This window comes from Trachinotus anak, unplaced genomic scaffold (assembly GCF_046630095.1).
Source record: "Trachinotus anak isolate AG129_WGS33_773 ecotype Australia unplaced genomic scaffold, CSIRO_AGI_Tana_v1 ptg000010l, whole genome shotgun sequence".
NCBI lineage: Eukaryota > Metazoa > Chordata > Actinopteri > Carangiformes > Carangidae > Trachinotus > Trachinotus anak.
The window spans coordinates 21,899,348-21,912,836 of record NW_027273861.1 but is presented as its reverse complement, the minus strand read 5'-3'; the positions used below and the strand labels follow the sequence as shown (position 1 = coordinate 21,912,836).

Below are 13,489 nucleotides of genomic sequence, written 5' to 3'. Positions count from 1 at the left end.
ACTCATACTGTGTAATGTCAAAGAGTGTGAACTTCCCCTTTTAAACAGATAGATTTACATTATGTTCAGCTGGGCAGATTTCATGCAGCTCTGCTCTCCAACTGCTCTGCTCAGGCTCACTAAACATATCACGCTCCATCTGACACATGAATAATGTGGAAAATACTGGGAGAGAAATTCCACTTCTGTTGCTTCACCTGATCCAAGTGACTTTTTCCTCTCTCCCCTCTGTTTCTCATTTCTCACACACACCATGCAGTCGCACTCTTTCACACACTCTCTCTCTCTCTCTCCCCTTCTCCTTACACACATTAACTATACACAAACACCAGGCAGAGAGCTGGCTCTGCTTGGCAGTGTGCCCCTTTCTACGAATGTTTAGTGCTACAACCCTTAAGGAACACACCACCGGTGCCTTCCACACGCAGCCTCATGACGGCCTACATGCTGACACAAGTGATGAATCACACTTGGGAGAAATCGAAAAGGTCATGAAGTTATAAACAGTGAAGTCACTCAGTGGTCTTTGACAAGAAACATGCATATGAAGTTCTCGCATGTACAACAAACATAAAAGATAAACTGACTGCTTTTGTCTCCAGGAATCTGATTATAGCAAACTGTTTACAAGTCAGGCATCATGGATTCCACCTGTCACGCCTTGAAAACATAACAATCTGACTGAGCTGCAGCAGTTGTCACCCTTTTTTCACTGCTCGAAACAATATTCGTTTAACACTAGTAGCATGCGGGAGAACAGCACAATCCCGTATTTTATGAACACAATAGGTTTACTGCATGAGCTGATTATAATGTTATTTGTTAATGTACATGTTGTATACTGCAATTTATGCTGCAAAAAGTCAGAAGAAGGATACAGAAAAGGCAAGATGGAAACAGCTACTTGGTAATGGCAAAAAAAAAAAGAAAATGCGTGCCCATTTACCCCGGATTCGTATAACTCCCATATATTTTTTGATGTTAAGTACAGGTCCATGAATAAATGGACCTCTTCCTGAACTGGTGGGTAAACAAATGTGCAAATCAACATGATCCTGATGCAAATAACTCATTTAGATACATAACAAGCATTTATATTTTGGTTGCCTTATAGCTTACATGATGCTTTTGATACCATTTATGGTTTGTTTACATCACTGTTAAAGTGTTTATTTACCTTTTGTGATCAGGTGAGAAATACATTGCGCTGATTTTCATCTGTATCTTACTCTTCAACTATACAACATGTGAACTGTCATTTATGTGGTCAGAAAACAGTCTTTAACTGCTGAATGTAACTTTCAAATACTTTAATATTGATGTGAGTGATGATGTGCAAGTAAACAAGAACATTTACCATACACCCACCGCCAGCCAAAGTAGCTCAATTTGAGAACCACCCAAATAAAATTATCAACTGAATGTCCATGGGGATGTGGTATGAAAAGAGGTTAAAATACTCGGCAAAGGTTAATTTTAGGACACTGCACCGCAGGAGCATCAGACAGGTCTCTATTAACACGAAACAATACAGATTCAACATCCTGAAAAGTACGACTGTCTGTGCAAACTAAACTGATGAACACCACAGACGCGCGATGAGTCTTTATGTGCGCAAAAACCGAGCACTAACTGAAGCACGCTACTTTTCTCCCAGTTTTTCAGTTGAAACTGTCGTGTACCTGGTTAGTGGTGTCAGGCGGCAGGTTCTTAATGAGGATTTTCCTCCTGTTGCTCAGCTCCTGGCGAGTTTTGGCCAGCCTCCTCTCGATCTCCTCCGGCTCCAGGTCCGGCAGGTCGCGGAGGCTTATCCCCGGCTCGGAGGACTGCGCTGCCGCCGCCTCCTCATCCTCCGGCTGCCGGTTCTCAGGGCTGTCCATCTCCGGGGAAAGTGCGCTCTCCCGGGCTAGAGAAGAGTGAACGCTCGGCGGCTGGATGGATGAGGCTGCCGCCATCTTGGGTAGCTGAGGGAAAAGTGTGAGGGAAAAGAGAGAGAGAGAGAAACAGAGAGAGAGAGAGAGAGAGAGAGAGCGCGCAGGTGGGAGGTGTGTGTTAGTAAGAGAAAGAGCGAGAGAAATAAAACCCGACTAAAAGCAAAAAAGACTATTGTAATGAGTGAAGTAAACGTATAATTTCATTTATTTATTAATCTTGGAATGCATTTTTAAAAAGGCTATTATTTACTTACAGGCTACTCAGTCTCTCACTCTCTATTGCCTTGTATTGAAATGACAGGCATGCTCTTAAAACTTGAGCAGTCATCCTCTGGTTGTTTTGCTGCAGGTTGCAGTTTGTTTTATTTGAAGATAAGCGGCTGCTTCGCGGCAGTGAAACTGCAGCCGGCGGGGTTTTGGTCTGTTACATGCGGTATTTTAAGATTTTACAAAATGGTTTCAGGATGCAGGAGCTAATGGATGAAACCACTTGTTTATTGTGGGCATTTTGCCGCTCATATGGCTTCTAGAGGTAGTCGGGCTGCACCTCGGACTCCTGGCGACCCCAACTGTCTGCTGGATGTATAGGAGCCAATTAAGACCCAGCAGTGCTGCCATCACATCATCAAACCAATTAAATGATCAGCTACTGTGGAAGTTGCTTGATTTTTTTGTGATTGCATCACTCATTTCAATCTGTTTCAATTCTTTAAACATCATCCGCATGTTGAGACTGACAAGTGTTTTATTCTCTGTGAATGTGTGCTTCTCAGACAGCACTTAACTGGTAAATGTACAATACTGTACATTTGGAGACAGAGAAACTCGGTTCTTATTTTTGTTCTGTAGCCCAATTAACACATTTCTTCTTTTGGTCAAAGAGAGAGGGAAAGACATTCATTGGAGAATATCTCTAAACCACCAGAGCTTTCCTGTTCCCCCATGTGCATAATGTGACCATGAATGGCTGTGTGCCTTCCCTCCTTTCTGCCCAAGTCATCCAGTGAATGCCAACCGAGCCTGCCTGCCTGCCTGCCTGCCCACCGTGGGTGGAAAGCTGCTCCTGGCAAACACAAGGAGAACAGAGCTCCCTGCCGAGTCCTCACAATGCCTATGTAGCTTCCGCAGGCTGCACGAGTCTCTGACAGACACACATGCTGTATACTCACACTCATAGGATGCATTCACACTCATGTAAGAACACAAACATGTCAACAAGCACACATCAACCCACTTAGGAAATATTTAGAGCGCGATTATGCAGGGGCCTGTAAGAGACGGTGAAATCATCCTCCATCATCCAAACTCCATGTTCTCTCTCGCCATCTGTGTGAAGCGCTTCTTGGCAAATCGGAGTCCAGACAATCACAGTTGTCAGTGGGTGAAAATGATCTCACATTGCCAAGTGGCTGAAGCAGTGTAACTGAAACACACCGAGTGTATCTGCACCTTTTGTATGAATATTTCAATAAAGACTACGCTCTGTTCATTCCAAAGCAGTATGGCCAAAGAAAAGGGAAAATTTCACGCTGAAGTAATAGAAAATGAACAGTATATTTTTCTCGTGAAAGACCTTACACATGCTCATGAATCAGTCTGATGCTAAAAATCCAACTGAAACATATGTTGTCCTGCAAAGGAAAAGATTACAAATGCTCTTGTACCAGCAGGTAACCAGTTTATTGTATTGTTCGAAGGAAAATATGATCTCATTGGGAAGCACTAATAGATGAATGGACAGTAGAGGTGAGTATTCATCGATTAGGTGATCAACAGAAAATAAACCATTCGGGTAAGTGGTTAATTGTTTCAATAAATCCTCCAATGCTAAACATTACATTCTGTTCCAGCTCCTCAGATATGAGGGCTTACTGCTTTACTGTGTCAGACAGTCAGACAAAACACCACATCAGAAGACATCATTTCATGTTCTGGTAAATTTCAGTGGGAAGAAAAAACTATTACTCAAACACTAGTTGCAGTTCCAATGGACATTTAGGGAGTTAACGTGACTCTTGATACATCAGCTTAACTCATGGACTCTGATTAACAGCAGGCTTTTTTTTGTTATTGTTATTTAAATACCATTAGCCTACATGTGTCACAAACCTATGTCCTGTGACGAATGCTCCTGACCAACATGACTCTTTGTCTAATATACTCTGCAATCAAAACACTGAGGAGAAGCCAGGTTTTGACAGATTGGGGGACATGAATCATTGAGCAGTGGTTCTCTGAAAAGACAGCAAGGACTTGCTTGTCACTTGCACAGGCTGATTTTGGAGACGCGTGATTCACTCCACTAAGTGCTAAACAACATTTCCATGAGAGAACAATTAATTTGTTCTTTCAGTTCCCCTGGCACACACGCATGCCAGCACTGTATTACACTCAAGGACACACTCCAACACACACACACGCGTGCACATGCATTGACTCATGTCAGTCTAAAGCCGCCCTGCACAGTTACACAAACTCCGTATCTTTCAAAGCGTTCTACCTACGTCAAATCAAACCCCATAATAGTGGGATATGCTTCGCAAACCAAGCGAAAAAAAGAGATGTTAGTCCCTCTCCATCTAAAACACAAGAGCCCTGCTGGTGCTTCAGCATGTCAGCCAGTGATTCACAGCCTTTTGGAGTGGGTGGGAGTAGAGAGGAGAAGAAGAAAGCGGGAAAATGTTCACCGCTGTTCACTGGGACTAAGAGTGTGAGGGCGTGGGTGGGCAGAGTGGCTGAACGGGCAGAGCAGGCACCTGGGATGAGCTCAGTAGGCGTGAGGATGGGATGAGAGGGGCAGAGAGGGACAAGAGAGGTGGGGGGATGAACCCTAAATGGTAAAGTGGTTCATTGTGCATGGGAGTTGATGGTGAGCGCATACACATGTGTGTCTATTTTGTGACTGTGCAGTGCAATTATGGACATCTTGCTCTGCAATCCTGTCAGGAACGCAGGAGGAGATATAAAAAATGGACTGCAGGCTCTCCCTTAATTTATGACCCACTGCTACGCTCTCGTGTATGATCACGGATGCAGTGTGGTGGTGGCGTGGCTTCCTTTCTCTTATAGCATAGAAGAGATTAAGGGACATGTGACCTACTAAAACAGCTGACCTGAACCCAGGGGGACAATATGCACAACAGTTCCCTGTCCAATTCATGTCCTAATTACAGTAGTCATAAGTATACCAGTGCGTCAGGGAGGCTACTTTTATGTGGACAGCAAGTGAGTCAGTAATCAGAAAGTAGCATATCTACATGTATTCTGACTTCAACCTAAGCAAAACTCAAGAGTCTACTTTTTTTAACATCTTGATCCCTCTAAAAGGCCCCAATTCATTTTGTAAAACAAGGCTGTTACATGGTTAAGTTGTACTTTTGAGGACACCATTGTGATCAAATCCCTCTTTGGCATATTTTGCTGTAAGGTTCTAGTTATGTTTTCAGTTGTTGCACATTTTCAGCAAAACCCACATGACGTGATAGAAAGTGCTGTCTGTCAAAAGGATTTCAAAGTTCCATAAATTGCGAGCATGCAAGACTTAAGATGATCACAGTGCTAACATGTGTTTGGGAAAATGGGACTCTGGACTGCACAAAAATATGCTGCTAGTGCATGTCTGCCGTACTAGTTGGCAGAGCTGAGAGACTGACTGAAATGACCCGAGGGTGCTTGGACACCGAGCTCAGTGCTCTAATTCACAGCGTTTCTCTGGCAGGGAGCAGCAGGCAGCTCGAGAGAAAGAAGGAGAGTAGAGGAGATACAGTGACAGTGGAAAGGAGACAAAGACAGGGCTATGTAGGAGAGATTTGAATGAATGCAGACAAACTGATAAGGCTTATGGGACATGGCGACAGGCAGATAGACAGAGACATGGGGAGAGAGCTCCTTCTCTCCTTTAGGTCTCAACAGTGCTGAACTACTTCCCTGCTGATTTTCAGTAAACTCAGAGCCCAATGTGGCCCTCTTTATTTTCACTATCCACCTCAAGGAGAAAATTTATTTAGCTGCACTCTCTGACCTTCTTTTAAAATAGACAGAGACACAGTACCCTTTTCAGAAACCTATGCATTCTGTTGTTCATTGAAATGAAATGAGATTTCAAAAGATGTGATCAAATGAAAGTGTCAAAGATGACTGACCTTACAAATTCAAATTCAATTAAATCCTTTCTATATGCTGCAGTCTCAGTCCAGGTGCATCTCTCAGTAGTCATATACCTTGCACACTGCACTGATGGCTATCTCATATACTGTAGCAGAGAGACTAGGAACTTGCAGTCTTCTATCCCATCTCTATGGAGTGTAAAACTGAAATAAATAATACATTCTTGCAAAAAAAAAAAATTTAAATTTCATGAAGTGCTAGCATAATGGCTAGCTTGGTTAGTAGCAAACTAATTGCAGACTACATAACTAAAATCAGCACAGAAATCACAAAACAGCTTTACTAAAGACTGTCTACAGTAAATGTCCCATCAAGGACATCAGGGAGTAGATAAAAGCTGCCTGTCAGTATATTTGAGAAAATGATGTACGTAACAACATCAGTTAAACTGGTAGTTGTTGCTGTAGCAACAGGATGTCAAACTGAAACCAAATGTTGGCGAAAGATAAAAAACAAATCTCAGAAAAGTTAGTTTTTGGTAAACATTACTCAAGGACTAAATCGCATCTTTCTCACATTGTTGGGAACTATGCTCAGCGTGGATAAACTAGGTAGGCAGAGACTTTATCTTAAGATTGAATAATTTCATTTTTTCTTTATCATTTTGGTAACCTGTAGCAATTCATATTTGGCACCTTAACCCCTATAGGTCTCAGGAGCAGTCCTGATTCCTCCTTTCTAAAAAGGAAAACAAACACTTAACAGCACACTGCCGCTGCCCCCCCCCCCCAAACCAAAGCAGCCTCTTGTAACATTGTATCAGCACCATGTTGCCTCTCCATCTGTGGCTGTTTCCCAGATCCCCTGGCAGGAAACAATGTATGTACAGAAAAGCCTCATAAATAAATCATTTGTCTTCCAGGCAGTATGTACCACTATTCTTCCCTCACCCACAAATTGCATGACCTCTGTCCAACAGCTTGAAACATTATTAAAAAAAAACCAAAAAAACAACAAATAAAAACACCATCGTTGTGGAGCTAAGTGCAGATTGTGGTTGAAAAACCATTTTACTCTGAAATGGCCCATTTTTTGAAGTAGGGGTCAAGAGCTAAAATGGACATAGGAGGTTTACCAAGTCAGAATTTTTCTTTTCTTTACTACGCAACCCATACACCTCTGGTCCTTTGAACATAAAATACATTTTGAAATTTTGATGAACTGTCGAAGAACTTCATTAAATATCTACAGTAACTGTATCGAATCCTGTAAGAAATTCTCACCATCTGCAGAGTTATTTCCAGAACATATTAAATCATTTTTACTGATCTAGTACTCTTCCAACAGGATGGACAATGGCAGAGATGGATCTTCATGTTAAAGAATCATCTCTCCATCTACTAGGTCAGACAGCTCTCCCTGTTCGACGATTGCAGCAGACAGCTCTTATGTATCATTAAAAGTACTCCCTATAAAACAAGGCCAAAACCCTCTAAAGAGCAGCAATTTGGAGTGTAGGTGTCCTGAATGTCCCTGCATGAACCACAGAGAATAATTAAGGCTGGAGAGGCATCAGACCACATTATTCAGCCGTCAGTGAGTATGACTTCAGGCCCAGCTGTTGAAACAACACACACAAAATCCCCAAAAGATAATCTCCCTTGTGTGTAGGGCAGTTTGTGGGTGACCTTTTCCATGCAGGTCAAGTGTTATGTAGATTATTATATATATATGTGTGTGTGTGTGTGTATCACCGGATCTTGTTTAAATGGACTGGTCAGTATAGCCCAGCATTTCTACAGTACGTTTAACAAAAAAAAAAAAAAAAAAAGAAAGATCAAAAGATCAAACAGGAATATCGGACTTACATCCGCCAGGTGCCCAGAAACATGACTCCGATGGCTTCATCTTGGATCCTGACTGCTTGAGGCGCAAATAGGTGATTTTTCGCTAACATGTCAACCATAACAACTTCATACAGGACGATGTGTTAAAGTTAAGAGTTTTCCTGACTGTTGTGAAGTTCTTGAAAAGTAACATAACACAAACAAATGAACTATAGCTGTACATGTTGAATCAACACCTGCCGCTCTCCGTACATCCCAATCACCGATGTAGCAACAGGTGTTTCACTTTTTGTAACTATGGAGAACGCTTGTTGTGACGTCACTGATTGGGGCGTGGCTTGAAACTGCGGCACACTTTTAAAGGGTAACTCCGTCGATTTTACACATCTGTGTCTCCTCACAGGTCTTGGGGAGTATTACTGCATATGTGGGGATAACAAGGAAAATGAATGGTTGAAATAAAATAAAAAAAAAAAAAAAAAAGATATATGCTACATCAATTTGGATCCAATAATAATAATAATAATCATAATAATTATTATGATTATTATTATGATTATAATAATAATCATAATAATAATAATAATAATAATAATAATAATAAAGAACTGTCTATTTTGCTGAGCTATATGCTTCAATGTTGATTTACCCTTTAAAAATGCTGAAAAAGTGGTTAAAAAAAAACAGGAATAACAAAAGACAGACAGTTTAAGTGTAAAATGGACTTTATGACATTCACATTGCAATAAATCTCAATTTGATAACTTTATATGATACATGAGGGGGGTGATGTACACATGTTCCTTCAGTACATTAATCAACGCAATTCAGAGTGTTCTGTATAGACACACACATATACTTGTTTACAACAGCTGGTAAATACTGTTTAAAAGCTCTCCAGAAAATATGCTTTTAACATCAAACCATTTTGGAGAAAACAATTTGCCCCAACACACACACACACATATGGGAAGATACACGCAACACTGCATTTGATCTACAGATTGCTGTGAAATGCTACAAAACTGCGTAAATGTCAACCAACGTGAACCAAAGTTATGTACCATATAAAGTGGTGAAAACAGGAACATTTTAAATTTCAACATTGGTGATGAACGTTTTATGTCATTCAGATGAACACGCACAGTTATAATACTTATCAAATTTAGCACTTTTCAGGTGGATGTTAAATGAGCTCACATCAAGTGTGAAACTGTAAATATTCTAGTGACGTGATAGACACGCTAAAATAACTGTAAATGAAAATGAGTCTTTAGTAGCAACGAGACCATCACGGCTTACAGCAGTCTCGTGAAACTCTGAATCCACTACAAGGTTGTTGTTTTGGCCATTACTCAGTGAAAAGATGTTGTACCGTTATTTTGCAATTCTAAATTAGTCAATGGAGAGATAAGCTTTCTTTAACATTTCTGAAGACACACAATAAAACTTTAAAAACTAGAAGTCTCTCAAACATAAAAGTGTGTATTAATTTTTCCAAGTACTGACTTCCATCCAATATGGACCTAAAGAAAAATAAGAAAAAAACATCCAAGGCATCAAAAATATAGTGAGACACCATGAACAGACAATTCAAAATATCAACCCGAATATCTGAGCATCATTTGAAGCATACATTATGTCTTACCAACATAAAAAAAATGGAGTGTACAGGACATTAATAGCTATTTGTGATTCTGTATTTACACTTCATATTGAATCTCTGAAGAACAATAGACATTTTGGCACCCAGAAATGAACAGATGCCACACTGACGTGATTTGACCTGTTGAACAATCAAGCTCACGAAGCACAGATCGGGTCAAGTGACTCTTCATCAGAATAAAAATAAGTGGATCATTTCTCAATCATAATAATTTCACCTATAATTCTCTAATACTATCTTGAAAAAAAATACAATAATGCATGAAAATATTCCAGGCAGATACTCATTCCTTCCCTTCCTCTCTCTCACACACACACACACACACACACACACACACACACTTGTACAAACACAACAACAGTTAAACTAGAGATGTGTAGAAAAGACATTTCGAGTGGTTAACCACAGAGGAGTCGACAGATGGGTGTAACCTCTGTACATCAACAGCAGCATCTCTCCCTCTTTCACTCACTGGAAATTGTTTTGCACAAAATCCAGCACACAACCTTAACACACATACAACATCAGCTTGGCCTCAGAGGCAAAAATCTGTGGCAGAATAAAAACAACATTCTGTTCCGGTTTTTCTACTCGGGCAGTTAGAGAGGACAGCTCTCAATCTCTGAGAATCTCTTAGGACCTCTGTGATGGTCCCTAATTATCCTCACACACCAAATCCCCAGCAGTGACTAAAGCCAGGAATGTTTTGCTGGTGTTAGTGTCTCTCTTCCCTCCTCCATCCCCGGGAGGCTTTAAAAGGCCAGCAAGCACAGAAGTCCTGCCTCCTGATACAGAGGACATGTCCACAACAAGGACGTTTTCAACTTGTTCGGCACAGGATATCTCGCCTCACAAGAACACAAAAACATCTCGGTGAGTCAAAAACTGTGAAAACATACAGAAAAATGTGCTACATCTCAAAGACCACTTCCTCCTAAATGCTTTGACAAAGGATGTGGTTAAGGCTCATTGTTTTCATTTTGTTTTGTTTTTTTAATCGATATTCACTGAAAAATACCTGGATTTTTTTTTTTTTTTTCCGTTTTTAAAGGAGCACAACTGATTATGATGCAGATTTTAGGTCCATGCTCATCCACAAATGTTTCTTATCTAAAGGGGGCACATTTCACTGCACTGAATGGTAAACAGGATCCTCTAGTGGAGAGAGGATGCTTCTGGTAATAGGAGGTGGAAAGAAGAAAGGAAGGAGAATGAAGATGAGCTACTGATTATACACCAGTGGCTCAACACTGAGGAAAAATAAAATCAATTTTTAAAAAAAAGAAAAATGTCAAATTGTCACATGATCCGTTGTTTTACCAATATTCAAAAAAGACTCTTATTAAACAACCATTCACTGTTTTTTTAGGGAATTAAAAAACTGAAAATAATGAGCCCTAAATATAATAGATGCGCTGGTTATAGGAAGTGGGTTGGTATGTGTTACTTATCCTGACTACCGTCTTGTTTGTGTCGGCGGCAGCTGCTTGCTCATCTGTCCTGAAACTCTACCTCTTTAATAAATAGTAGAAAAATAATATTTTCCTCTTTAAGTGTTTCTTCCTGTTTTAATGTGATTCGTTGAGACTTTTCCTACTCTGAAGTTCACAGACATTCATGGAAATTTCCCAATATCTTCCCAAGCCATTTTGTGTATGACCAGCAAAAGGCAAAACGTTGGAGTGTCTATCTGCAGAGCCAAGGAGAGTAAAGCAGTAATAGAATCCATAATATAATCCCATATTAGATCCAGGTAAGTGTTGGAAGGTTGATATTTTTTACTCTTCAGAGACGTCCAGCAGTTTTCACAAATGAAAGGAGTCCTCTGTTCCCCTAATCACAAGTGGGCTTAGTGGGAAGACAACCTGTATGGGGGCTGGGATGAAGCCCTGAGGCAACAGAGACCACATCAGCCTCGAGATTTAATCTGATTATCAACTGATCCAACAAAGTTTTTGCACTGGCCTTCCATTTGAAAGTGAAGACGTTTACCTCTCTCGAGGCTTTTAGGTTCCAGTTGTGTGCTCTCCTCACTGAAAGCCAATGAATGAGCTCAAACAGTGTTGTGTTTACTCCCAAAAATTGTTGTATGCGCATACAGAGTCCTGAATGCCAAATGTCTTCAGAAAACAAACAAAATTTCCCATTTTGTTATTTCCACTGGCTCAGGTCTCGTCATTTTTGATGTTTGTAAAACTGTGTACACTTCCCAGGTTTTAGATTGGGATCAGTGAAGAAAGGGCCGAGATGGAGATGCTGGCACAATGAGACCATGAGGTCCACATTAAGCTAAAGATCCATTCCTGGTGGGGGTCCCAGCAGCATAGGGGCACTATGGGTGCTTAGCCTGCTGTGGCATCTCTGTCCCTCTGTCTATCCTGACAGTAGCCACTGTGTAATCAAGCACAAATGTTTGTTTTTTGTTTTGTTTTTAAAAAAAAATAGTCTTTTAAAAAGAAAAAGTTCCATCCCTGGCAGGAGGGGCCGCCATGCTGAGGATCAGCACTCTGCGTCCACACTGTGCACGGTGACTGCAGCTTGCAGATGGTGCGTGTGCAGCGGGTGGTGGTGTGTGTGCGTGTGCCTGTAGGGGTGGAACTTGTGGCTGAGCAACGCAGCCGTCTGGGGAGGCGTGTCCAAGTCCATGTCGTCATCGTGGTTACCAACGTCGACGCCGGCTGACAGCGGATCGTTGTTTCCGGGTGGATTCTCACTGTCCTCCTGCGGACTCATGGTGCTGTAACCTGGACACAAAAAAAAAAAAAAAAACATGCAGGGATTTGCATTACTGGACATGTTATCTTACAACTCTTTCCCCTAAATGACATCTTTAAGTTAAGCCTAAATCTTCTCAGTAAGGACAGCCCTGATCTACAACAGTCGCTCAGTCTAAAGGTCATGACCCCACATCGGCTTACTGAAGATGCAGCTGGGGCTGTGGACAATTACTAAAACTGATATATAAAAGATTTGATTTAATGGGTTTTTATCATGTTTTCCTGCACATTCCTGAAAACAGACTACAGAGGTATGCCACACTGTATGCCGAGGTGTAGTAACATCTTAAAATCTACTGTATTGCCCAACTACCTTGAAAACCCCAGATAATCAGTTTAACTGGCTTATTTTAGTAGAACTTGGGTTTTGAAGCCTGAAAGTTGGGTCATGAGCAAGAAATTGTTGAGAAATCCTACCTTAACCTCCTTTTAGCAAATGCTTTTATCTTTTACAATTCAGACCGTCTACATGTATTCACATTTTCCCCACCACTTAAACACACAAAATCTCCTTGGTTTGTCGATAATACCTCAAAACCCACACAATTCTGAATAGGCTCAAGTACAAAGAAATGGGAGGACACCATGAAAAAAGCTACTCATCAAATGACGCCCTCCAGTTGTAGACATTCAACAGAAACATGCTTGTGAATACAGGCTACCACACAATGTTAGTGAAAGCAGTGCATATATGATGCACTGACAACTTAACATCCCTGTTGGGCATTTTCTCCTCCATATGTTTTCAGCGTTCTCCCTATAGTTTGAAAACAAAGGAGCATACATATTTATGACCACTTTCCTACATATCTTTCACATACGTTTAGCCTGAGGAGACAGCAGCATAAGCCAACATGGCAGTTAGGATACATGGGTAACTGGAGCAGCGGGGGGGCAGAACTGTTGTCAGGGAAAAGGGATTACTGGGTCAAAGCTTAAGTAAATAACAGATTGAACATAAGGAGACTTATATTTTATGATACTAAATTCTACTGATGCGTGACAATTTAACATTTTTACTAGGCCAAACTTAACTGCATGTTTTTGATGATTACTATTACTGCTATTACTAATCATCTACTCTGTTCAAAGCTTCCTTTGAGTTTTCATGAAAACCTTGTAGTTCTGTGTTCATTCAGTTTGCTTAATTGTTTACAT

The 13,489-nt window shown here is 40.8% G+C and overlaps 2 protein-coding genes across 3 annotated transcripts in view; both read right to left on the bottom strand.

Moving 5' to 3' along the window:
* Nucleotides 1-8,200, bottom strand: part of raver2 (ribonucleoprotein, PTB-binding 2) — a 94,894-nt gene extending 86,694 nt beyond the window's left edge. The window contains exons 1-2 of one of the 2 annotated variants that reach the window (XM_071486174.1): nucleotides 7,910-8,200; nucleotides 1,683-1,964 (exon numbers count right to left, since the gene is read on the bottom strand). In XM_071486174.1, coding sequence (XP_071342275.1) covers nucleotides 1,683-1,955 — 273 coding nt within the window. In that variant the 5' untranslated portion in view covers nucleotides 1,956-1,964; nucleotides 7,910-8,200. The remainder of the gene's footprint in view (nucleotides 1-1,682; nucleotides 1,965-7,909) is intronic. The other variant, XM_071486173.1, reaches the window with a different exon arrangement.
* Nucleotides 8,201-8,595: 395 nt separating this feature from the next.
* cachd1 (cache domain containing 1) overlaps nucleotides 8,596-13,489 on the bottom strand; it is an 83,454-nt gene continuing 78,560 nt past the window's right edge. The window contains exon 27 of the mRNA XM_071486171.1: nucleotides 8,596-12,298. Within this exon, the coding sequence (XP_071342272.1) occupies nucleotides 12,054-12,298 (245 nt within the window). The 3' untranslated portion in view covers nucleotides 8,596-12,053. The remainder of the gene's footprint in view (nucleotides 12,299-13,489) is intronic.